The following is a 24,709-nucleotide window of genomic DNA, read 5'->3' as shown; positions in this document are numbered from 1 at the left end:
CCTATACAAACCTGGCAGCGGCCCTGCCTTTCTGCCCAGCCACGGCTCATCAGAGCGGCTGGGATTACCCTGTCCGGAGGGGATGAAGCTGTGCGTTTGGGACCTCGTTGTGTGCTTACAGTTAGCGTGTGCCTCTGGGCGCGTATGCTGTGTGCTCTGCTTCGGAGGCTGCAGCCGTGTCAGTCCCTCTTCTCCTGCTCCCTCTGATCCCTTCGCTGAGGACAGGTAACTGGAATTACAGCGAGGATGAAGGCCTGGTTGCCCAAGACAGCTGCAATCGTTACCGTTGCGCAGTGGGCTGCGGGCGCTGGAGCAGGGGGTGACTGGGGCTGTGGGAGCTGAAGTGAGATGTGCACCAGAGAGAAAAGGCTGATCTCCATCGGGATCTCCATCCCCTCCTCCAAAAGGGCTTTTCCCTTACTCCGAGGCACAACTTTGTACCTGCTTAGCGCAGGCCCGGTTAGCAGCACGGCTCTCTCCGCTGCTGGTCTTTAGGCAGCCAGTGCCATGCCGTGCGTGGCAGTCCCGGGCTCCCAGCCCTGCTGGCGCGGTGCCCCGGCGTGTGCTGGCTCCGAGGGGAGGCTTAGCCCTCCCCAGCGACATGAGATGGGGTCACAGTCCCTTCCCCACCTTTTACCTACTGAGTCACTTGCTCCTTGTTTAGACTTGATTCTGCAAGATACTAAAGGACCTTTGTCCCGATCCGCAAGTTGTTTAAACATCTGCTCAGCTTCCGAGTCGAGGGGGTTGTTCCACAGGCTGAACCCAACCCGTGTGAGAGCCTGGGGCACCATCTACAGCCTGAGCTTGCCCTGGGGTCTGTGGCTGCTCCGCTCTGACGTCGCGCACCTCTTGCAGCCCTCCAGCATCTCCCGGGCCTGCAGCCGCCCCCCTGGTTTCATCCAGCTCTCACCAGGCCTTGCAGCCGCCCCAGGAGGGTGTCTGCTCCGGGCAGCTCCCCGGACAGCCCGGTGAGACGGGGGCATCAGACGCCCTGCGGCTGCTCCTGCTCCTGGCCGGGAGAGCACAAGGCGGCTGGTACCACGGCCGCTCTTTGCGGTCACCTTCGAAGGCCGTCCTGGCCTCCTCCTGCTCCTGGGTGGCTCCGGCTGCATTTCTCTAGCCCCCTTATCTAGGTCTCCGAGGGAAAGTGGGCACCAGCACCTGCACAGACGTTGCTGGGCTGGACGCAGGAGCTGCTTAGAAGAACGGTTGTTTCGACGGCAGAGCGATGGAAATGTACAGACACCGCGCGGCAGGGAGGGGCGGAGGTGAGGCAGGAACCAGCACGCGCGGAGGCACTTGGAGCACAAAGACTGTTTCTCTTGCACATAACTCCTGTCTTGCCACACGAATGATCCCAGACCAGGAGCACCCTGAGCTGAGCCACGGGGCAGGGTTTGAGCTCAACCACAGGGGTGGCTCGCCGGGCCGGCTGCCAGGCTGCATTGCACACAGCCAGGGAGGAACTGGATTTAGCAGGAGCATGATATGAAATTAGTACCCAGCACTTTGGAGGTGTCAGAGAAGCTCAGCTCCTGGTAATCAGCCAAAGACATGGTGAGCATTCTCAGTCCACAGCTAGAAAATTGAGCCCAGTCTAAAAATATGGCCGGAGAAGTTGTAACAAAGCCAGTTGCTGCTGAAGGACCTTGGAAATGGCAGCTCTTCTTTAGGTACCCGTGTGGGAAAAGAAGGTCTGGGAGACCTGGGGTACTTGGTAGGAGGCTGGGCTACCTGAGATCAGGCTCCACAACCCCCCCACGCTTGATCCCTCTCATTGCACCACCTGGTTGGAGCTGCCAGGGTGGTGCAATGGGCTTAGGACCTTCTCCAAGTGCCGGAGTCCAGGACAAGGTGAATTCTTTTCCTGGCAGGCCTCCCTGGCTGTTGGCAATGAAACACGTGTGCTGAAAACCCACATGGGGAATATGTCTCCATGAAACAAACAGTTTCTTTCTCTCTGTTTCCCCTGTTATTGATTAATTCCTTTTAATGATTCCAGCTAAGAAAAATCTTGCCGTTGCTGCCTGTCAGGGAAGATCAATGGAGCTGCATTAGCAAGAGATATAGAGGCAAACTGTCCCAGGCGAGTCCTCTGCAAAAGCCGTCTCTGGGAGCAGCACCACCATCTGCTCAATCAATAGTTCATCATGACCTCTCGCTCTTGCTTGCTTGCACTAGCCAGGCAGCAAAGCTTGCTCCAAGCTTTCACAAGGACTAGATTATAACTATCCCGATTGATGTGATATGTAAAGAATAAAGGGGCCTCTTAAGCCAGCTGACTGCATTGGAAAAACTCCAGCGGCTGCACAGGCAGGGTCAGCCCCTCATTAACTCCTGGGTGCTTGGGACCCCGCTCACACAGCACGTGAAACCTGTGCCACCACACCAGAGAGATTCAATTACTTACAACAAATCCAAACTGACTTGTCCCCAGAGGTTTCCCAGTCGGCTGCCTGCACTGCCGAGGCCTTTTCACTGCTGTCACCAGTCCATTACCCCCTGTAACGCTGGGAATCAAGTCCAGCTGCAGGGCTGAAGGAGGGCTGTTTGCAGCTGAGACTGCTTTGGTTGACAGGAGCTCGGCTCTGAGCCACCCGAGGAGCTGGGACATGGAGGAGCTGCTGGGATGGGGCTAAAGCCGGGATCCGAGAGGCTGGAGGGCGAATTGCTGTGGTGCAGACAGCGATGGGGACGGGCATCCCCAGTCCAGGCTCAAGGTGGCCTGAGATCCCGCTCGGGTCCGCAGGCCTGGGGGCGTTCAGAAAGCCGGGAGATACTCCATGTCCCCGAGGAGTTTGCCCCAGCCTTGGGCCGTGAGCTTTCCGTGCTGCAGACACTGCAGCTCAGCCCATGTGTCAGAGACGCTCGAGACTTGCCAGCCATGGCCTGTGCCATGTGGTCCTTCAAGCACCATTTTTGTGACACCTCCTTGTTTCTCCTGTTTCTCTTTCTCTAGAGATTGTGGTGCTTGGACCCCCTGTGCGGGGAGGAGGGAGGAAGCCCTCTGCTCCTTCCCCAGTGCCTGTGAGTGACTGCAAGGGTGGAGGGTGGCTGGCAGAGGCAGATGTCCAGAGCCTGGTGCTGGCACGGTGGAGAGATGTTCGTGCTCTCCTCTGAGACCGTCAGGCTGGCCATGGGCAGAGGAGCTGAAGGAGGTCTCCTTTACCCTGGCAGCCACTGCCTGCTTGAAAACCCTTGCCCTTTTGCACAGCAAGCCTCCAAACCGGAGCCTCTCCCCTGCAGATGTGCTAAGTTAATAAACAAAGAGCACTTGGAAGGTGAAGACTGACTGTCACAAACCTGAGAGCCGTGTGCTTTTCCTCCTGGCATAGCACCGCTCAGAGGTGCCGCGGTATTTCACGGCTTAGGCGGGCTCAGAGCTGGGACTCGGTATGAAATTCCCTGCCTGCTCCTGTCGGTGCAGCTTCGCCGTAGCGATGCTGCCGCGAGCCGTGACGATGAATAGCTCCCTAACAAGCCCATTTGGGGAGCTGCTTGCTCGGCCCCCTGCTCCACGCTGCTTTGCAAGCTCGCTTTTCTCCTCGGCTGGGAAGAGCCCGTGCTTGGCGCGTGACAGAAATCCCAATGGAGGCAGCTCCCCTCCGGAGCGCCAGGCCGGCAGAGCCGCCCGCAGCACCCGCCGCGGCCACCCTCTGCCTGCAGCCCTGCTGCCGCCCGCAGCGGAGCCCGTGGGATGCTGCTCTTCCTCCCGCCATGTTTCGGGTGCCGGGGATCTCCGCGGGAACGCGAGGGGCAGAAACGCTGGAAACCAGAGAGGGAAACCGCACCGGCCTCAGCCCCTCGGAGGCTTCGCCCCGGGACGGGGACTCGGCACGGCCGCGGGAGCGGACGAGGTCGTGCACGCTGGTCGGAGGCCCCATATCGCCGGCCTGGCGTTCCCGCAGGATAACCTGCTCAGTCCAGGGCCACGGGGTGGGGGCAGCTTTATTTGCCTGCTCTAAACACCCCCCAGCACTCAGCCTTTAGCAACCCCCTCGTTGCGCAGCGCTCAGCGGCACTGTGCAGGCGGTTGGGGAGGAAGCGGAGGGGGCGAGCGCGGGACGGATCGGAGGGGAGCTTGTGCTGGGGGTGGCAGGGCTGTCAAGCCAGCAACACAAGCGCTGATTAGCATTTCTAATTATAACTGCTGCGCTCAGCCCCAGGGCCGTCAAGCAGGCAGCGGCAGCTGATGGCATTGTGCAGCGCCAGCTGTGCATGCGATGCCGGAAGCGCGGATGATCGGCCTCAAATCCTTACAGGCTGCACAGAAAAGGGCATTAGAGCCCGGATCTGTCATCTCCCGCTCTGTGCCAGGGCCCTGGGAAGGCTGAGCCCCTGGCGGGGGGGATCGCAGCACCCAGGGGCAGAAATCAGTCCGGTCTGGGAGCTGGGCCGGGGTCTGGTGCTGGGGATCACGTTCTCCGGGGATGCTTACTCCCCGCACGGTCCTCCCGCTCGGAGCCTGTCCCGTGGCCGCGCTGGCCGCAAGCAAACCCGAGGTGTTTGTACAGGATCAGCGCAAAGCATTTGTCCGGCAGGCCTGGCAGCCGGTCTAGCAAAGTGCGGCGAGAGCCGGGAGATCCCTGCCGGGCGGCTCTGCCCCCCGCGTGCTCCGTGGAGGGGGGCCTCAGCCCTCCCGCTCGCAGGTGGCGACGGGACGGGTCCGCCGCCCCTCGGCAGGGTCCCAGCAGGACCGGGAAGGCTTCAACGAGAGAGTCCTGGGCGCTGATCTGGTCCCCTGCATAGGCCAGTGTAAAGCAGCTCTAGGCTCATGTTGCCTCATGCTGTAACCACATGTCCAGCACCTGCAAAAAACCAGATGCGCACACTCCGGATAACCCAAATGTGACAAAGCACCATATGCGCAAAGAGCTGCAAAAGGCTGGAAAGGGGAAAATGCCCCAAAAGGATGTAGCAAGGTGGTCACGGGCTGATGAGCCCAGGCAGTGCTTCTCCAACCCAGCGAATGAAAGGGACTGATCCAACCAGGGAATTTGGATTCCCCGAACCCATCGGCTGGTCCAAGTCGCTCACCCAAAGCAACCATGCTCTGGTTGCTGCAAGCTTGCCTGGTATCTGTGGTTTTGTATTAATTGCATGCCTAGATATTAACCCTAGCTCAGTATTACTGGATACCTGGGTTTCCTGCTGTTTTGACTGGAGTCCTGCTAATATTTGCTCCTTTATTATTATTCTGTAACGTCACAGTAAACTAGTTAGCCTTAAACTGCCGCTCTCAGGGTCTGTGAGCATCTCGCCAACCAATATTGCAACTGAACCTTCCGCACAGCCAGGCCTGGATGGCTCCCAGCCCTGGGCCAGCCCCGGCTCCGTGACCCCCGCTGCGCCACCTCCACGCCGGGATGGGCACGGGCTCACCCACCTCCCTCCGAAGCTGCCGCTCGGGGCCACCGTCTGCCGTGGCATCTCCCGGGGAGCCGCCGGCCGGGCTGTCGGGCGCTGCTGACGTCCTCACCTAGAGGAAGGCACAGGGCAAAGATGGTCCGCGTGGCACAGGATGGAGGGATGGGTGGAGGGATGGGTGGAGGTCCTCGTCCTTGAGAGAGGGCTGCTCTGTGCTCGGTTGTTAGCGCAGCCTTGCAGGATAATTCATTCAATAGCAAATAACATTATAATATACTGGAGTCAATACGATGGGCAAGCTAGAGACCGCTATCTCAGCATGGTTGCAGAAGGTCTTTGGACTCCAGGCGCTCCCCAAGCCCTCCGTGCCGCCCCGCACGCACCCGGGGCGCCCATCTGGGGTGACGTCTGGGCGGGTGAGCGTCTGCCGACCCCCCGCGAGTGCCGAGTCCTGCGAAACCGCTTCCAGGGAGCAGCGCGGCAAGGCTCCGCGCGGCGGGGGAGCGAGCACGGGCCGGCGTGCTCCGGGGAGCCGATTTATCAGAGATTATCTGGGCTTTTTGTGGGCTAAGAGACCCAGGAGAAACTTAAACCTGTTAATCAAGGGTGCCAGCAAAGATTCCCACCGCAGAGGACATAAAGAGCTATTGGCAGCAAGGATGCTGCCGGGCCGCGGGCGATGGCCTTCCCTCCCCTCCGTGCCGCACCGAGCCGCTCCGGAGGCAGCGCCACGGGGATTTTCGGGAAGGGCAAGAGCAGCAAAGCACACGTCTCCGGCCGCCCTCGGCGCCAGGTCCACCACGCGCACGGAGAGACGGGTGACAGGCACCGTGGGGAGGGAACCCGCTGCCCCAGCTCACGGAATATAAGATATAATCACACCTGCAGAATTTTTATTACTCTTTTGATTGGTTTAATTAATCATTCCGTGATAACTGCTCATTAGGCATTCCAACAATCAATACTAATCACTTAATTACTTGGCGCATTACAGCTCGGGAAGGTCTGCTCGTTCCTAATTAGATTCTCCGGCCAATCCGCCCCTGAACGTTGCAGAGCCCCGTGGCGTCGCGCAGACCGCGGCGTTTCGAGCCTCTCCGAGCTTTTGCTGCACGTGCCGTTTCGCATCCCTCCCCGAGCTGCCGGAGGGGCCGGCGGGGTCGGCACGGCGGTGCGGGGCCTCCAGAGACGGCCCTGAGTTTGGTGGGCGGCAGATCCCGGCCGAGGGCTGCGATAGCGCAAAGGAAACGTGGAGGGAAAAAAGGAAAACGGGGCTATTTCGCCCCCGGGGCGATGGAAAGCAGCACGCCGCAGCCGCGTCCCCCCTCTCCCACCTGCGCTCGGCATTTCCACCCAGGCGCCCCGCGATGCGCCTGCTTGTCCCCGCTGCCTTCCCGAACCAACCAAAACACCATAAAAACAAATCACTGGGGCTCTCTCTTTTACTGGGCTCATTAAAACTAAAAATAAGACGTGCGAACGCCGGAGGATCACCAGCAGAACAAAACCCTGCACGAAGGGAGCTGCAGAGAGCTCAGCCAACCGCCAAATCCAAACGGGAGCGAGCAATGTGAACCATGGACAAGGAGTAAATAGATCATCTGAAGTGCTAATAACAGCCAAACAGGGAATTATCTTAATAACAGCCTTACGAGTGACCTTCCCGGGCCATGTCCCGTCTTCCCCTTGCTCCGTCTCGCCTATGTCGACCGTAGCCCCGTGGCCCGGAGGCCGTCGCCGCGGCCGCTCGCTCGGTGCCGAGCACAAAGCGGTGCCTGTCTCGCCTCCACGTTTCCTCGCCCAAGCGCAAGGCAAACAGCGAGGGCAGAAATCGCTGCTGCTGCTCGGCTTTAAGATCCAGAAGGGAGAAGGAAAGAAAGGGAGACGACGGATCTCGGCTGGAGGCCGCCGACCCGGCGGCTGTGCGCGGCTGGGCTCTCGCAGGCTGCACCCCGAAGCGGCTCTGAGCAAACCCGCAGCTCTCTGAGCTCCTTGCGCCCGCGGCACCTGCGCCCCCGCGGCCCCCCCTTCCCTGCAGGCCCCCCGCGGCCCGGCCGAGGCCACGGCAGGTCCCCTGCGCTGGACCCCGGCAGGACCCCGGGGTGGCGGGGAGCAGTGCGGCCGGGGTGGGATCCCGCTGGGCATCCCCGGGGGATGGAGGATCCCGGGTGGGAGCCTCCGAGAGCGGTAGGATCCCGGTCGGCGGGACCCCGGGTGGGATCACCCCCACCGCGGGGGGGGAGGCGGCGGGGGGGGGCGGGAGCCCAGCCGGGATGCAGAGGCGAGGCGGGGTGCGGGCGGGATCCCCGGGCGGGCGGCGGGGGAGGGAGCCGCGGGCGGGGCCGGGGCGGGAGCGGGGCCGGGGGCGGGCGGGGAGCGGCCGGGCCCCCCCGCTGCCCTCCGAGCCGCGCTGCCGCCGCCGGCAGCGCCGCTGCCGCCTCCCCCCCCCGACTGCGGCTGTGCTGCGTGCGCCGAGCCGAGCTGCACCGAGCCGAGCTGCACCGGGCCGAGCTGCACCGGGCCGAGCAGCACCGGGCGGCGGGGGCGAGGCGGGGGCCGCGGCCATGCGTGGCGGCGCCTGAGGCCGGCGGCGGCGGCGGGGCGCTCGCAGCATGCGGAGGCTGCGGCGGCTGCTGCACCTGGTGCTGTTCTGCCCCCTCTCCCCGGGCCTGCAGGTACGGGGGGGGCCGGGGGGGGCCGGGGGGGGCCGGGGGGGCCCCAGCGCGGATGCGCGGTTGCATAAGCCGCGGGCGGCCGCGGTGCGGGAGGGAAGCGGCGGGTCCGGCGTCGGCCCTGCGCGGGTGGATGCAGCCGCCCCTGCAGCAGTGCAGCAGCCGCAGCGATCCCCTCGCTCTCCCGCTTGGCTTCTTCCTTTCCCCCTCCTTTCCCTGGCGCTGGCGGCGGGGCCGTGCGGAGCGGGGGGCTGCGGGGGGTGGAAGGCTGCTGGGATGCTGCGAGCGCTGGCCGGGGGTTGCCGGCCTGGGTGTTTCCTCTGCAGCGAGGGGATGAGAAATCCCGGCTCCGGCCAAGGTCCCGGGCCAGGGGGTCTCCCGGGAGAGCCCCGCTGCAACGGGCCATCCCACAGCGGCAGGGCCCGGCGGGATGGGGAGCAGGGCCTGGCCCGGAGGGGCTGGGGAAGCCGCTGCACGTTGGCACGAGCGGGGCCGAGGAGCTGGATCCCCATCGCCCGGGGTGGGGAGAACTCGGGGCGCTGCATGCGCTGGGGCCCCGACGCCGGCTGCAGCAGCTATGGGGGGAGAGAAAACAGCAGGCAGAAGAAAAGCAGCGTTTGAGCACCGTGAAGTCGCTTTTGCTTCTCCTGGATTAGCCCTAAAGCTAAACATGTCAAGTCAAACAAGGAAGCGAGGAGCCGTCCTGGCGCGTGCCCTGCTGCCGGCGGTGGGCAGGAACAGCCCCGGGCCGTTGCCTGCGCTGGAGGAGCCGGGCTGCGCTCCTTCCCCGGGGCAAACCGCAGCGACCGCTGCAGAGCCGAGCCGCTGCCACCATCCCCGGTGCTGCCGCGCTGCCCGGCCTCCGGGTTTGGTTGCCACCGTTTACCTGAGAAAGAAGCAGTGCAGCCCGTGCCGTGCTCTGGTCGTGTTCCCGAGCCCCTCCGGGATGGATTCCTGGCTTGAACAAGCAAAAAACGGGCCATTTCAGCCCTGCCGGGATTTTACCACCCGCAGGACGCGTCTCTGCCACCGAACGGGCCCCTTACCCGGGATCGCGGGCTTCGGTGAGCTGCCAGCCGAGGTGTCCATGCCCACGGGGCACCGCAGGGCAGCGGCTCCCGCAGCGACGGCAGGGGTCTCATGCCGGACGGCACGGCACAGCGAGGACCGCGCGCGCGGTGACCTGTGCCGGCTTTGCTGGCTCGGGCAGCTCTGTTAGCTCCTCGGTGCAACGCGGCCGTAGAGGTTCGGCCACGCGTCTTTGGCATTCGACAAGTCCTCACTGCAATTAGTCTCTCTTTGGGCAGGAATTAATTAGCGGCGCGTTTGCTTGACCGGGCAACACGGCAGGCTAACGCCGGGCATCGAGGGCCGAGTCGCGCTGCGGCGTTTCCAATTAACGTGCAAGGTGTCGCGATCACAACTCGAACCGAAACGCTTTCGCATGCGGCTGCCGATTAGCGGGGAAATCCGTTTGTCCTGGCTGCGCTGGGCCGCTCGGGGCGGGCGGACGGACGGACGGGCCGGCCCGGGGCCGCTGCAAAGCACCCAGGCTGCAGTGCTACGAGCACCTTGAACCGCGCTGGGGCCGCAGGGGGGGCACAGGGAGGATGGTGCTTTTCCTCCCTGCACCCAACTCTGAACCCGGCACCGTCATCTCCCGGGCTTTTAGGGAATTTTAAGTGACCTACTTGCAGCAGGAGTTGCATAAGAGACTGGTGAATAAGTATATATATATGTTGCAATTTCCACCAGTGCTCAAATTGGTTTTGGGGGGGTTGGAATCATCGTGGGGACTCGCGCTTCCCCCAGCGCTCGGCTCGGTGGGGACCGGGGACACGGTGGCCTCGGCGGCGGTCGCCTCGCGCAGAGCCCCGGCCCTCACGCGCGTGTCCCTTCCCTTGCAGGGCCGCCTGCCCGGCATCAAGGTGAAGTACCTGCTGCTGGCGTGGCTGGGCATCTTCGTGGGCAGCTGGGTGGCCTACATGCACTACGCGTCCTACTCCGAGCTCTGCCGCGGCCACGTCTGCCGCGCCATCATCGTGAGTGACCGCGCAGCGCCGCGGGCTTCGCTCGGCTCCTTCACGCGTGAAGTTGCAATGTGCAGGCAACAACGGCGGGATGCACGCGCGGGACAACAGCACTGACCCACTGCGAGTGGGGAGGCAGAGGGTCCCCCCGCACAGCCGGCCCCAGCCCTGCTCTGCCGCCGGGCAGCTCCGCTGGCACCCGCCGGGTTGCAGCACCTGCGGGCGGGAGCGAAGCCCTCCCCATCCCTCCAGCAGCGCGGGATGCGGTGCCTTCCCTGCGCTCCGTAGCAGCAGTATCACATTGGCCTATAGAAAGGAGACTCTGCTTGCTCAAGGCATCCGCAGAAGGTCTCTCCCCCCAAAAACCCCTAGCAGAAAAGGAGTGAAGTTGCGGTGGTGCCACGTGCAGCCTCCCTGTCCTAGAGAGCCTCAAAATCCCCAGAACAAAGTAACTTTTTGGCAGTTGCAGATATTGCTCTTGCCTCCAAACAGCCTCTGTGGCTTTGCAATCGGATGCGCCTGTTTTAAAAGGTGTTTGTCTCCTGTATGGAAGCCTTGCACGAAACCAAAGGAAACAGGCTCACCAGGGATGCAGTGACACTGAGGAGGAAAAAAATGCTGTCAAATATATAAAGTAAATTGAGGAACAACAAGGGAAATGTGTCAGTTTGTGTAACCGCCCACTGATTGCCATCTTAACTGTTAATTTCTGACACTGGTAATAAGTAATTCAGGCAAATGTACTTCCAGAAGTCACCCGTCTCCCTGGAGCAGCCTGCAAGATGGTTTTTAAGTGCACCTAGAACTAGTTGGTGTTTATTCCCTCATGAGCTGTCCCAAGGCCTGCACCACTTTCCAGGGTTTGGGCAGCTTGTGTGCTAAGAAAAGCTGCTGCGTTTACTCATTTAGCGCAGCTCCGCGGCACAACAGAACTTCTTTAAGCGGTGAGAAAGCTCAAAACTGTGGGACGGAGGCTGTGCATCTTGGATCGCCCCCTTTCATCTTGCACCACCGTGAATTCCTCTCTCTGCCTTCCTCTCCCCAGTGCGACCAGTACAAGAAAGGCATCATCTCTGGCTCGACGTGCAAAGACCTGTGTGAGGAGCACACCCTCCGCTTCCAGCGCTGCCTCTCCTCCTCTCCCACGCAGCAGGTGGGTCACCCCGCCGGCCCGCGGTAGATCCGTCTCTCCGTCTCTCGGGAGAGCAACCGGAGAAGGGTGCCATCGCCAAAAGAACGGTGCCTGCCAAGTTCTGCCTACTCCCACTTCTGTTCCTCATCCCGTATCACCCAGGTGTTTTGCCTGGAAAAGCTGGAGCGGGCTCTTCCCAAAGCCCTCCTGGGCTGCAGCACCTTTCTTTGCCCTGCTTCTGTGTATCAGATGGGAGAAACGCTCGCAGCATTTGCTGTTGTTTTTCCCCGTCTTTACCGTTTCCCTCCCCTTTGCCGTAGGTTTACAGTGGGCTCTGGAAGGAGAGAGAGGTGATCATCAAATGCGGAATTGAAGAGGCCCTAAAGGCAGAGAGCAACCCGGAGTCTGCGCCCAGGAGGGATGTGGTTCTCTTCGACAAACCGACACGGGGGACATCGATGGATGAGTTCAAAGAAATGCTCCTGAACTTCCTGAAGGTCAGTGTGGCAAATCCCTCCAGGAGCCTTAAAGGCCTGGAATGATACTTACTAGTAGTAAAGAGCCTAAGCTAAACCTGTCTTGCCTTCCATTTATTTAAGAGCTCTTAAGGCCAGAGGTCTCTGATCAGCACTGGGCTGATGCAGGATATGGCTCCTTAAGACACATATTGCAGAGCAAGTACCTGATTAGGTGTGAAGAAACTTTGTTCTTGCACAGGAACGCTGATCTGCAAGGTTTCTGTCGTCAGCAGCCCTGGAAGCTGCTGTCCTGTGGCCGTGAGTGACGTCCGTGCACAGCAGTTTAGTGCCAAAACCACGGGGGCCCTGGCAGAGACAGTCCTGTTCAAGAGCAATGGCAGGTTACTCCTTGTACAAAACACGTTCAGAGCTCCAAAGGCCACAGTGACACGTTATAACGCAGGTGACACAAGGAACAAGAGGGTGGCAAAAATAAGGTTTCTCCCCCTCGACAGGGCTGAGAGCAAGACAAACCCTCCATTGTAAGAAAAGTGAGTGATCTCTGAAGAGGCCAGACCACGAGCGGTGCCAGGAGCCCAGGCTCTCGCGGCCGACAGCACGGCCGGCCGGTGCTGCGTCCCTGCAAACAGTGGTCTCACGCTTCAGAGTTTGTGCAGAGCCAAATTCAGCCCCGTCTCGTGCCAGCTGTACCTGCCAGGGTATGTCCTGGCCAGCACGTGCTCTACAAGGTTTTTTCCCATCCGAGTTTAGAGCAGCCCCTAGGCTGCTACAATTATGCTGGAGCAACACCCATCCAGCTGTGACAACACGAAATTTGCTTTACCACTGTGGCTATTCTGTCTTCTTCCAAGCCAAGCACTCACTTCTTTGCCTCCCCAATTCATTTTCACAATATTCAGCCTTAACACAGAAAGCTTTAAAGGGTCTGATGCCATTTCTTATTGTTTGCAGTCCAACCTAGGAGATCAGACTTCTCTGGCAGCCTTGGTGAGCCAGATCATCACCATGGCAGATGTGAATAGAGATGGGAAAGTGTCTTTAGCAGAGGCTAAATCCATCTGGGCACTACTTCAGCTCAATGAATTTCTTCTCATGCTCTCCTTGCACGAGAAAGAACACACTTCCAAACTCCTCGGGCACTGCGGGGACCTCTACATCACAGAGAAGATCCCCCACAACTCCCTCTACGGCGCAGATGTCCCCCGCTTCCTCCAGTCACTACTGCCTTCAGTCATCCAGCAACTCATCCACCAGTGGTTTGCACCAGCGTGGCCCAGGCGGGCAAAAATCGCCATTGGCCTTCTGGAGTTCGTGGAGGAGATATTCCACGGGACATACGGGAACTTCTACATCTGTGAAACCAGCTTTAAGAACGTGGGCTACAATGACAAATACGACTTCAAAATGGTCAATCTGAGGAAGGTGGCAACAGAGATGACAATCAGAGGTTTCCTCAAGGGACGCCACTGTGAGCAGAACGTGGACTGCACCTATGGGAAGGACTGTATGGCGACTTGCGACAAACTCATGAAGCAGTGCAAAAGCGACATGGTGCAGCCCAACCTGGCTAAAGTCTGTGGGCTGCTGCAGGACTACTTGCTGTACGGAGCACCACCGGATTTGAAAGAAGAGCTGCAGAAGCAGCTCCGAACTTGTATGACCCTCAGTGGCTTGGCTAGCCAGATGGAAGTGCATCACTCCCTCGTGTTGAACAACCTCAAGACCTTGCTTTGGAAGAAGATTTCAAACACCAAATATTCCTAATGGGAGAAGCACAATCCTGGAGTTTAGAATCTAAAGTCCTCGGGTAAAGTCCAGCCAAGGGTCAAGGCGTACTTCTCCATCCTCTCCCCCACAGGAAAACACCCTACACAGGGAGTTCAGCATAGTTGCAGCCTCTTCTCCTTCATGAAAAGCAAAACATCATGACTTTTACCACCCAGCAGAATCATTGAAACAGCATTTTTGGTCTGCAAGAGCGTGCTGCAGAGCAGGAGTATCAAGAGCCTGGCTGAATAGGCTTGGGGGAAGAAGATGACACAGGAAGAGATAAGGAACCAGAGCCCAGATGGATGCATCTAACTGTTTCTTGATTAACAGGAAAGCAGTGCAGAAAGATGAGAATGAATCATTCATGCTGTACTTGTCACATCTTATTTTGATGAACATCTCCGATGTAAATAAACAGCTTTTTCGTCAATCACACCAGTACATCAATAGCAAAACAGCAGCCTTTTAAATACCAGCTTTCAAGGTAGATTACCCTACCCCAAAGTATCTACTTAAAAGTGTCTGAGTCATTCACCATAAGATCCAGCTGTAACTTCGGAAGCAAATAAGCTGACTTTTCCACACAGAGAATCCTGGCAATTGTTTCATTCCCTAAGTGCCTGACCCCATGGCAGTGATGCGATGGTTTAAAGGAGGCTCCCCACCCAGCTGCTTCTGCTTGTAGCATGAAATTGTCTGCCAGACAGTATAAGCCATTCCATTTCACATGGCAGTTTTGAAAGCATCTAAGGCAAGAACAGCTACAGGAAAGCTAAGGTCTACAACAGAAACAATTCTGACAGGTTACCATATATGCTCCATGTTACTTCGCACGATACTAAGTCGGCCATTCAGGGATAAGTCAACCTCTTAATTTAATTCTCTTAAAATTAAGCTAGGCTTTCACTGCAGAGGTTAAAGATTAATACCAGAACAATCCATTGCTTCTCCCATTATTAAAACAAGTTTCCAGGCAACCTTTCAACAGATTCCAAGACATTTCCTCCTTTGCCTGTATAAATACTAGCAGGTCTCTAACTACAGTCTGTTTCCTCTAAATGTTCAATTCTTCAATCTTTTAAAACAATGGGTAGAGAGGAAGAGTTTATGTAAACCACGAGCTTGCTGTCTGTTCCCAGCACAATTGTATCCCTGCTGATGGACCATATGCCGGTGCTCTTGCCAATTGCTTACTGAAGTGGAGCACCTATCTGACATACAACCACTGAGGGGAAAAAAAAAATTATGTCTGACAAGAAATATAGCCTCTGAAGGCAATCTTTAATGTCACGGCTGCAAACTTATGAGCCCTTCGGAGGAGAGATATCAGTATTCCCTCCTATTAGTTCTATAGGATCATCATGACCTCTCACGGTTATTTATGGAGGAAATGTTTTAGTGTCAACAGTGCTCTAAATCTAACACAGAACCATTGCAGCTTGCTTGCCACCGAGCAGTCAGCTTTCCAACATAATTCCTCTACAGCAAGGTTGAGCATCTTTAGGGTTTGTTTTGAAGGATGGCAACACCATCTGACTCACCTTTAATTCGATATTAACACTGCAGAGAGAGTCAGTGCAGACTCCACCTGCGGGTGCTGGACTGATACATGCAGCTATCAGGTCATCTGCCAGTTGGCAAAGGGACTGCTGGGTGAAGGGGGAGGGTGAACACTGGGATTTTTAATGATACATGTAGCTACCCTCGCTTTTATTCTATTGTCCTCTATTCCCATGGCAACTAGCTCTACTGGCAAATTAATTTTCTTCTGCTATTAGAAAACAGAACTTAAGCAGTCCATACCCTCCGTTCCAGTTTTCCAGAAAGTTATTTTCAGTCCTCCAATCTCTATGTTTGAAATCTTATTGTGGACTTTCCCAGATAAAGGGCACTCCCTCTACATTTAATTTCCTCCAGTACTTCCCCACCCCAAAAGCAATATGATTAAATCAAGCAGCAGGTAAGCAGCCAGAAAGATGGAGGAAAAACGAACATGTTCCTTGCTTATCCACATAATCCTAAACACCAGGATCTCTTTAAGCATCTAGGATAAAAACATGAAGTTCAAGGAGAGAGACAATGTACTAAACAGACCTAGTTAAGACAGCTTTATTCAAATAAAGACACTTTTGACAAAAGCTTGTCACATTTCCCTCCATGTCATTAATCTGAACACCCTAATAGCAGCATTGGACTGACACTCTCAGGAATCAGACTAGTGACTCACACATCTTGGCTTCGCGTTTGGAAAACAAAACTGAGTTTTGTCCCTCACTAATAAAAAGCACAAGTGTTTCTGAACACATATTTATGATTTACAAGCTACCCTACAATACAGGAGAAAAATGACTAAAGGTAAAGCTATTTTATACTCATGCCTTCTCCAGACTTCCCACATTAGAGGGGGAAAAAAGAGGAAGAGTCAGAACACCAGGACTGCCAAGCTCATTTTCAGAGTAGCTGTTGCTTTAATAGTTTAACACATTTCAGGAGCATTAAAAAGGGACAAGGTAAGAAGCAGAACTTCTGCCTTCCAGTGTTTAAGGCAAAAACACAAACAGTTCTCATACACACAAAGAAAAGTCCTAAATCCTAGAAAGGTTAAAAATGAGTATTACTCAGGGTGCTATAAAAATACAAGCACAATCATTTCAAACTTGTAGTTGGCATCTTTATTTCATTTCTGTTTTTTAAAACCCCTCCTTAGCCATGTGGAGAAAACACCAAATGACACAAAAGTACTCTAGAATCTGGCTGTGAAAACAGCATATGAGCTGAGATTCCTGGGAGAAGGGAAGATTACAACTTTTAAGGTGTATTCAGCAGGAGCACAGCAAAAGTAGAAAGGACACTTGGAGCAGAACGGCTATAATTTTTTTAAACTGACATTTGACTACACAGGTTGCAGCAAATACTCTGAATCACAAGCAGCATCACATGCACTTTCACTGACTGTAGTGTTGGAGTTTATCTGAACTCAGGTATGAGAAAAGATGAAGCTTTAGGAATCTTCAAATGCAGACACTGCTAACCATCTCTTTCGCTGTAGCCAGGTTTGCTAGAAATTCTAAAACTCGTGGCATGATCTGCAAATAAAAAAAGCCCCAGGATGTTAGAAAATAACTTCAATAGCCAGCAATCTTCTCCAATTCCAAAGCATTTAAATTTCCTAAGCTGTGTTATAGATGAGTCTTTGCAACACTTATTTCTAGGGTGCACTCCAAATCTTTCATTGTACTCCTGTTTTCATGTACAGGAGACTTTCTTGGAATCCACAGCTTAAAATAAGCAGTGATATAACAGCTTCTAAAGAACTCTAATAAGAAACAAAGAGGTAAAGGCTTTTATGGCCTTATCCCTAAAAAAAAATCCCCAATGCACAATCTGAAATGGATACTAAATTAATATGAAATTTGCAGATATATGTCAACACCTATCAGAGCCTCAATCTGCACCTTCCTGCAGCATCTTATTCCATCCCTGTAAATTCCATACCAAAAGAGGTCTCATCAAGTAATGGAAAGGTTACATAAGACTTTTGTGCAAGCCATAGGGACGACAGCATTTTGTAGACTGCCGGCCACTAGAAGAGCTCATCATATTTTGCTCATCTTGAACTTATTTCATTATGCTCAAGCCCTAGGACACTAAATCTCAACAACGAGGGTTTTGTAGCTTCAACGTGTAGCTTCACACCTTTGAATTTCTCCTTACCCATTAGTTAAAAAGAATCAGGCCACTATTTTAATGTCAGTGTTACCCAAAACAACCATTTAAGTTTTCCTTTGTATCTTGAGACTGAACGTAGATATTTATTCTTTGCATTTCTGTAACTGTTTTGTTTGACTTACTGGGTAATAAACCACTTTAGAGTCTGCTGCAAAATACTGCTCCACACAATGCTTTCACTTACAGGAAAAAACTTCTCAAAGTAAAATCTCACCACAGGAGTTTTGAACTAGTGCTTTTCAAGGTACATTTTTGTGTTGGCAAATCAAGTACAAGGGAAGAAAAACTGTTTATTTCATTGTTCGAAGCTATAACAAAACAGTTCTAAACTGTAGAGGGTTGAGTTAATGTGCACAAAGATTTTTTTTTCCTTCTTTCTCTGAAGACCACTTCTACTTCAAGAAATTCATCTTTTCTACAGCTGAAAGCCAGGTAATTCTTTCAGTGAAGTAATATTTATAGCCTGGGATTGTTGCTCGGTCTTGGGAAGATGGTTAGCAGCAAAGGCTAATTGGAAGATTTTAATAAATATGCTATGCCTAACATACCAAAGTTTTAAAGAGCCTCATTAGGCACTCACTGCCCCTACAGGACCTTTGATTTGAGAAAAGGCTGATGAAAAAATCGAATATATATTTCAGGGTTAAAAGAAGCTAAGAAATTTAAATGGAACAGTTGCATCTTAATGCATGCCTCTTTGCATAACCATATCCCCAACAACCTTATTAGCATTCTTTTCTAAAACCACTGCTGTTAGGCAGTGGCTTTTCCCAATTAAATGGCTCATTTTGCAGCCAGCAACTACCAGCTTGGTTAATGGCACCTTTAGCCTTCATAATGCCCATTTAATGAGGACATTTTCCACCATTTAGCACTGCCAGATTTTGTCAGGCTAGTACTCAGTGCAAAGCCTTCCAGAGTTTCAGAAGGCTCGTGAAGCCATAGCTTTCCTCTCTCATCACTTGTTTCAGTAACGCCAGCCTAGCAGAGGCCCACGTGTACCACACTACCCAAAAAAGGAGAGTGACACACAGAATTACTACAACACATTGATACCTTTGCTCCCTAATGGCTCACTGCCTTGGAGGTCAAGTTTCCTTGCCAGCATGCTAGCACATCAACATAGCAGAAATCAATTAAAGAAACAACACTGTGCCAGATTCTATTTTTGCTTTGTCTGCTGTGTTACCAGCTAGAATTTGGATCCATCAGGAAGATTGCCCTGTTTCTCAAGAAGAGCTGTAAGCATTCCACTTTTGCATTTACTGAAGGTTAACTCTACTGTTTTAAAAAGACTACAGGTTTTTGCATATCTTTTTTTGCTTGGATTACTGATATCAATCTTTTCCCTTGTTTCTTTCTTCAGTATGCCTAAGACACCATCTCTCATTATATTCTGAATTTGTGACAGAACACACACTTTCAGTAGCATTCTGTGTCACACTGTGGTAATATGAGACCTCTTCTGATAAACAGCTCAGGCACTTTACATCACGTAAAAGTGTAGGCTCTCAGCAAAGGTGTGTACTTGATTAAAACAGGATTTCACTGTGGAGACAACTGAGAGAAATGCTATGCTTCAGTAACTTAGCATCAGGCCTGTTGTATCATTTGTTAACATCAATTTAATTTGAAATGGACTAGTTCTTCCATGTGCCAATGACTTGAGTGATTTTCTTTTAATTAACTTTTGGTTTGTAACCTGTAACATCTAAGAGTTCCTAAAATAAAAATACTTCTTTCCCTTCCAACTAGCTCTCATACACTTTTGCTGTTTTGTTTAGCTGCTATAAATGCATTTACATCCATTCTTTAAGAACATTAACTACAAAGTAGCCTACGCATCCTTTCTGCATCACCCTGACATAAATACAACACTGCTGTTATATTTATGTCTCAACAGGGCAACAATTAACAGATAAGTCTCATCACTGCCTGGCTTGGGCAACAGAGCTAAAACAGCAGCTGAACTTAACTGAGTGATCAAGTGTCTGGCCCAAAAGTTGCAGGAAGCACTAACATGCAGCTTGCTCAATGGCTTGCCAAGACAGCTGCTCTCATTCTCAGAACGTGGAACTGATGATGTTCCAAGTCCATTTGCACAAGCTTTTATCCTTTATACAAAACTACAATTTACAAAACAAAATCCAGTCTTCGTTACTTATCTGTCAGAATACAGGAGTTCTGACTCACTAACAGTTGCCCTTAAAAGGATGCGCTTTGGGAGCTGAGAAATAAAATGCACTTCACAAATGAGGCATGAAGAAATTCATCAGAAAAGTGTTTAAGACTGCTTACAAATATTTTAAAGATCATAGTGTTTTTTGAAAATAAACTAAAAATTGCTGCAGTATCTGAATGGATGAACCTGAAAACATTCCTCCTAAAGTAGACATTTGTGAGCAAAAAGATGACAGAATATTGAATTTTAAGTTGTTTTCAGTTACGCATTTAAGATGTCACCAGCAGCAAGTATTTAATTTGTCCAAGTCTCTTAAGTAGTCAGAGGGACAAGGTGTGTCAGCCCAAGGACTTGTCCCCTAACTCTATTTTGGTAACACATTAGGCTTTGGGTAGGTTTCCAAGAAATGACATAATGCCTACCTTCAACACTTGAAGCAAGTTCCAGAAGAACTCATTCCTATTGTCAAGTGTAACTGTAAGTAGGAAAAAGATCTTTTTTTCTTCCAAAAGCAAGCACGATTTTTAAGACATACTTCATAAGATTCACTCTGATTTAACACAATGTATTCATAAAGTGATTGAATTGTTGATTGCACCTTCTGGTCAAACTTACTTAGCACTTTTGAGAGTCAAGATGTTGTTGACAGAGTAGTTGCATAAATCTTAGAAGCAGGGTACTATTTTCTTCATATGCTAAATCCACACCCAACTGCTTCTACCTCACTCCAGTACCTTCAAAACAACAAATTTAGGCGTCTGTTTCCCTTGCCTCATCCACACCCAGGTGTAATTCTTGTTATCTACGTAATGTTAATCCCTGCAAAATTCAAGAGGCATGTTATCCCCATTCCACAGACAGAACAGGCAGCAAACAGGGATGTCTTGCAGGCCACAAAGGACAGCAAAAATAGGATTAAAGAGCTCAAGAATAGAACCATCACTTCTATTTGTCCTTGCAAAAAAGGAAAGGACCATCTCCTGATGCATTTAAAACTGGCATCCTTTTAACTGCCTTTAAAGGAAATTTGCTCCATCTTCCGCTGATTCTCTGGAGAGAGAGGTGTGCATGGAAATCACGTTAAGCTACTAATGTCTGAGCATTGCAAGTTTCAGGCACAGGAAGCCCCTTCATCTCCGCCCCCTTAATGACATTAACAGGCCACAACAGCAAAAATTCTGAGGACTCGGGACTATTACCATAAAGAATACTGAAGTTAGCCATTCCTCCATAATGGTATCAGATGCATACCTAACAAGTGAGTTTGAGACAAGTTCTTATGGCTTCCCTCCTCTTCCTCTGCAGTTTGCAACAAGCGTGCATGTGTGAGAATTTTGAAATTTATACCTGCAAAATTGTTTTAGGCTACATCTATGTTACACCTAGACTGGCATTTGAAAGCAAGAGTTAGGAGGTAAGCATAGGGCGAGACTGAGTTCAACACAAGTTTAACAAGCAGCTTTATGAAGAAACTATTAAGATGCTAGCAAAGCACAAAAGTTTCAACACCAACTCCAGACAAAGCCACAACTCCCATGCCTTGTATCATATAGGTTCAAAAAAACCCTCACCTTTATTCTGTGAAAACGTTGTCTTGGACATCTGCCTCCAGTGTCTTCTATCTAAAAAACACAGATATCAAAATGAATTAAGAGCAAGAAAAATAGATGTGAGCCACAATTTAGAAGGATTTTTCAGAGATTTAAGGAAGCAGTAGCTGATTTCAAATTCAGCCTCAGCTGCATATTCTTTTCTTTTCTGAGAGGATGAAGCAGGGAAGAGCACGGACTGCAAAACCACAAGGTAAAAAACACTGTGCAGTCCTGTATTCCCATAGAAGACTCCTGAGTAGAGGAAGACATCAGAAAAGTTACATCAACAATTTTCAAGTGTGCTGCTCAGCATACTGAGTGCACAAGACTACTGATGTTTGATGGCAGAAAACTCAGTTGTATCTCCTGTCCTTCATTAAAGGAATGAATGTCCTTCACACCAAAAGACAAGGCTAATTTCTGTACCCTACCCCTCCACAGCTGTGAATCCTCCATCTTTCATGATTTAATATTTAAGAAAAAAGGTAAAGCAAGAAGCAATTGTCAGGCTGTGGAGCATCTCTGAGCACTCACAGATTTTGGAGCACTAGCAAAGACACAGCCTTTTCCTCTCTGCCACCTAATGACACAAACGTGACACAACAGCCACATTTGCAACACGAGCTGGGGCATGGAGCTAATCAACATAAACTTGCATGAACTACTGCTCACCTCAGGTCTTGGAGAAAACCTCCTGGGTCTGCCACGTTCACATGCCTTTCTCTGAGAAAGAAAAAAAAAAAGATAGGCATATAAAGCACTTACAGTATCTATTTAGACACACCTCAAAGCCTGGTAACATGGCTACTGTTTCACTGCTGACAAGTTTCAGAAGGCCAATCCAAAAGGCAAGCTAAAGAAATGTAAGCACACAGAGAAGGCATATTTTTACCTTCAGAAGAGGAAGGGAGCCAGGGCTGCAGGCATACAACTCCCAGCATCTGCTCCCAGTGATGTCGCCAACTTGCCACGTGGCTTTAGATCACTTCAACTCGCATTCTTCCATCTGTAATACAAGTACAAATCTACATGCCAATCGTGCCTACAGTTTTCAAGATTAAATATTAAGAAAGCCCTACAGCCTTTCTGCTACACATCTGCTACAGTACATATAGGATAGCACTCATTTCTGCTGCATACAGACCTCACATTTAAACCAGAACAATAAAAAAAGAGAAAGAAAAAAGAAGGAAAGTTTTAGTTTTTCAAGAGCCTCCTAAAAAACCCAGCCTATTTATGAACACTGTCAGGCTATCAATCACTCTGAATGCTCACAGGTTTCAGAACAAACGAGCGTAGAACATAGCCTGTTTCTCTCTGCCACCTAATGACACAAAGATGTCACAGCAGCCACCTTTGCAACGCCTGTAGGGGCAGGAACCAGTTCAATATAATCCATATAGTATCCATGTATTATCTATAAAGTGGAAGTTATATGAAAAATTACACTGAGGATTACAATGCATCAACAAACAAAAAGCATTTCATTGCATTTACACCAGTTTAAAACAAAAAAGAGTGAACTTAAAATAATCTCTTACACTATGTGCAAGACATTTCTGCTGCTTATCCTCAGTGAACACTTCCAAAACTGGTTATGGAGTGCAAGATTAAGGCCAGATAGGTCATTAGCTCCCATTAGCCATTAATGAATCTGATATACCAAGCAGCCCAGTTTGAACTATTTCACTCAGCAAGCTCAACACCATACTCGCATGTACTTATAAAACCTGATTCTTAAGCAAGTCAAGCACTCCTCTTAGGCCTACTGAAGTACTTTAAGTCATTCCGCTGTGTAGAAAAACCACTAAGACTGAAAAGCATCATGTTTACAGGTGCCTCTAAGATCAAGATTATGTCACCTATTCAGTAAAGTAGTATCACAAATGTATTTGGTCTATCTGTAGACAGAAAATGTAATGCACCACTTAGAGTTGATGAGATCCCTGTACTTACTTTCCTGAATCACTAGTGATTTTTTTTAAAGCATCAGACTTTGATAACCTTTGTGTTAAGCTCAAATCCACTTACCCTTGATTTGTCAAGAGGGAAAATCTTTTTCACCTTCAACTTCTGTCTCTTCTGTTAGGCAGAAACATAAAAAGCAGAAAGAATGCATTTGCTAATGAACGAATGCTTAATCTACTTGATCATCTTTTTGAACTATATCACTTAACACCATCTCAGAGAACTAGAAGACTAAAGCATTAAGAAAAGTCATTTAAAAAAGTTCATAAACAGATTCAGTTTAATCACTCAAATCTTTAAAAATATTTTCCTTAAAATCCAAAATGATGGCAGCCTGGAATTTTCTATGCTTCTTCACTAGAAGCATATTCCTTGCCTTATTCACATCAATCCTAATGCCTTCTTACACATCAGTTTCTAATATGCCTGACTGGGGGAGAGGGGCAGAATCCTTCCCCTAAAGTTTTCCTGTAGGGCAATGCATATGCTGAACTTACACAGCCTATTAATCAGAAAAAAAGAATACGAAAGGAAAGGTGCAACAGCCAGAAAACTTTAAGAAAGGAAGTTAAGAAGATTCTTGAAAGTAAACTCTTCTTTTCAGCAGCTTTATCTATCTACCTAAATAGCTTTAAAAGTTGCCTCAGAAAATGATCTGGTTTACTGAAACAATACCAACAAAGCTACCCAAACTGTTGCCACACAACTGCCATTCTCCCAGCACCTTCCTCACCTTATCACTCTTCACTGACCCTACACACTTTAGCATCATTCTTTCTGCTCTACACTGAACATCCCAGTGCCTGGAGCAAAGGGAGCACTGCAGAGGGACCAGGGGATCTACTGTTCTCCTTCTAGCTGTCTCCAGCCACGTGGCTGGACAGGACACACTGCTTCCAGGCCAAGTCCCCAACATCATGGTAAGTGGGGAAAGTAAGGGATTGAGAGTCTGACTTTGCTAGGAGTCACCCTGAGCAACCCTGTAAGGCCACCCATCCCCTCCACACGTGGCCAACCCACCTGTGTGGGCACAGGGCACACCTGCAGCTCCGCTCAGGCCTTCCTCCTTTTCCTCTCCATGCACAGGGGTCATGCCTTGGCTGCAGCCACGTCCTCACGCCCCAGAGAAGCAACAGGGGCTGCCAGCGGCCAGAGCCCGTCTTGCAGCAGGAACCTCGCAGCGACATGACGCAGGAAGGGGCACCTGAGCGAAGGACACGGGGCAGGCGGTGAGGCATAAACCTGCCTGAGGGCACAGCAGACCCCCTGCGTGGCCGATACACGCCTCCTCCCTCCCTGAGGGACCGAGACCCCCCCCCCAGCCTCTCCGAGGGGCCGAGACCCCCTTCCCCCCCCTTCAAGGGGCTGAGACCCTCTCCTCCTCGGCCTCTCCCTCTGAGGGGCCGAGACCCCCTTCAACCCCCGCCAAGGGACCAAGACCCCCCCCCCAGGCCTCTCCCTCTGAGGGGCCGAGACCCCCCAACCCCCCGGGCCACCTGCGGCCTCCTCGCCCGAGGGCGCGGGAGACCCTCCCTTCACCCCGTCGAGGCGAAGCGGGAACGAGGAACAGACCTGCCCGCCGGGGGCGGCGGCGGCGGCGGCAGCAGCAGCAGCAGCAGCCGCCGCCAGGACCGCCCCCCACCGCCACAGCGCGGTCCTGCCCGCCGCGGCCGCCCCTCTCCCGCCGCGCGTCCCGCCGAAAGGGCAGCGCCGCTCCCGCCTTCCGCTTATATAGTGCGGCTGGACGGGAGGGCGGAGGGGACAATTCGCGCTGCGCCTTCGCTT

General features: G+C 52.1%; 1 protein-coding gene, 1 long non-coding RNA gene and 2 other non-coding genes across 5 annotated transcripts; 1 reads left to right on the top strand and 3 right to left on the bottom strand.

Annotated features, from left to right (window-relative positions):
* The first annotated feature begins 7,716 nt into the window (after positions 1 to 7,716).
* Positions 7,717 to 13,886, top strand: DIPK1B (divergent protein kinase domain 1B). Its single transcript, XM_064523856.1, has 5 exons — positions 7,717 to 8,045; positions 9,950 to 10,084; positions 11,118 to 11,225; positions 11,525 to 11,701; positions 12,635 to 13,886. The coding sequence occupies exons 1-5, from the start codon at positions 7,983 to 7,985 to the stop codon at positions 13,445 to 13,447; spliced, it is 1,296 nt and encodes a 431-aa protein (XP_064379926.1). The 5' UTR covers positions 7,717 to 7,982; the 3' UTR covers positions 13,448 to 13,886.
* Positions 13,887 to 15,546: 1,660 nt separating this feature from the next.
* LOC135330388 (uncharacterized) lies at positions 15,547 to 24,624 on the bottom strand. Of its 2 annotated transcripts, XR_010392398.1 has the most exons (8): positions 24,497 to 24,624; positions 23,945 to 24,128; positions 22,988 to 23,038; positions 21,849 to 21,962; positions 21,629 to 21,679; positions 20,936 to 20,986; positions 19,787 to 19,839; positions 15,547 to 16,539 (listed from the first exon to the last, which is right to left on the bottom strand). It is a non-coding gene; the product is annotated as an uncharacterized LOC135330388 (long non-coding RNA). The 2 variants fall into 2 exon arrangements; XR_010392399.1 differs by lacking the exon at positions 19,787 to 19,839.
* On the bottom strand, positions 21,457 to 21,590 carry LOC112979951 (small nucleolar RNA SNORA17). The gene has a single exon (XR_003258299.2). It is a non-coding gene; the product is annotated as a small nucleolar RNA SNORA17 (small nucleolar RNA).
* On the bottom strand, positions 22,199 to 22,334 carry LOC112979956 (small nucleolar RNA SNORA17). Its single transcript, XR_003258305.1, has one exon. It is a non-coding gene; the product is annotated as a small nucleolar RNA SNORA17 (small nucleolar RNA).
* Positions 24,625 to 24,709: the final 85 nt, after the last annotated feature.

This window comes from Dromaius novaehollandiae, chromosome 20 (assembly GCF_036370855.1).
Source record: "Dromaius novaehollandiae isolate bDroNov1 chromosome 20, bDroNov1.hap1, whole genome shotgun sequence".
Lineage (NCBI taxonomy): Eukaryota > Metazoa > Chordata > Aves > Casuariiformes > Dromaiidae > Dromaius > Dromaius novaehollandiae.
The sequence above is the reverse complement of the archived record's forward strand: the minus strand, read 5'-3'. Positions and strand labels throughout refer to the sequence as shown.

What these genes read in the sequence shown, in the direction of transcription:
- DIPK1B (XM_064523856.1), top strand. Translation starts at nt 7,983, where the DNA reads ATGCGGAGGCTGCGGCGGCTGCTGCACCTGGTGCTGTTCTGCCCCCTC. An exon ending in CCCTCTCCCCGGGCCTGCAG is followed by an intron (nt 8,046 to 9,949) that starts GTACGGGGGGGG and finishes CTTCCCTTGCAG; the next exon opens with GGCCGCCTGCCCGGCATCAA. An exon ending in ACGTCTGCCGCGCCATCATC is followed by an intron (nt 10,085 to 11,117) that starts GTGAGTGACCGC and finishes TCCTCTCCCCAG; the next exon opens with TGCGACCAGTACAAGAAAGG.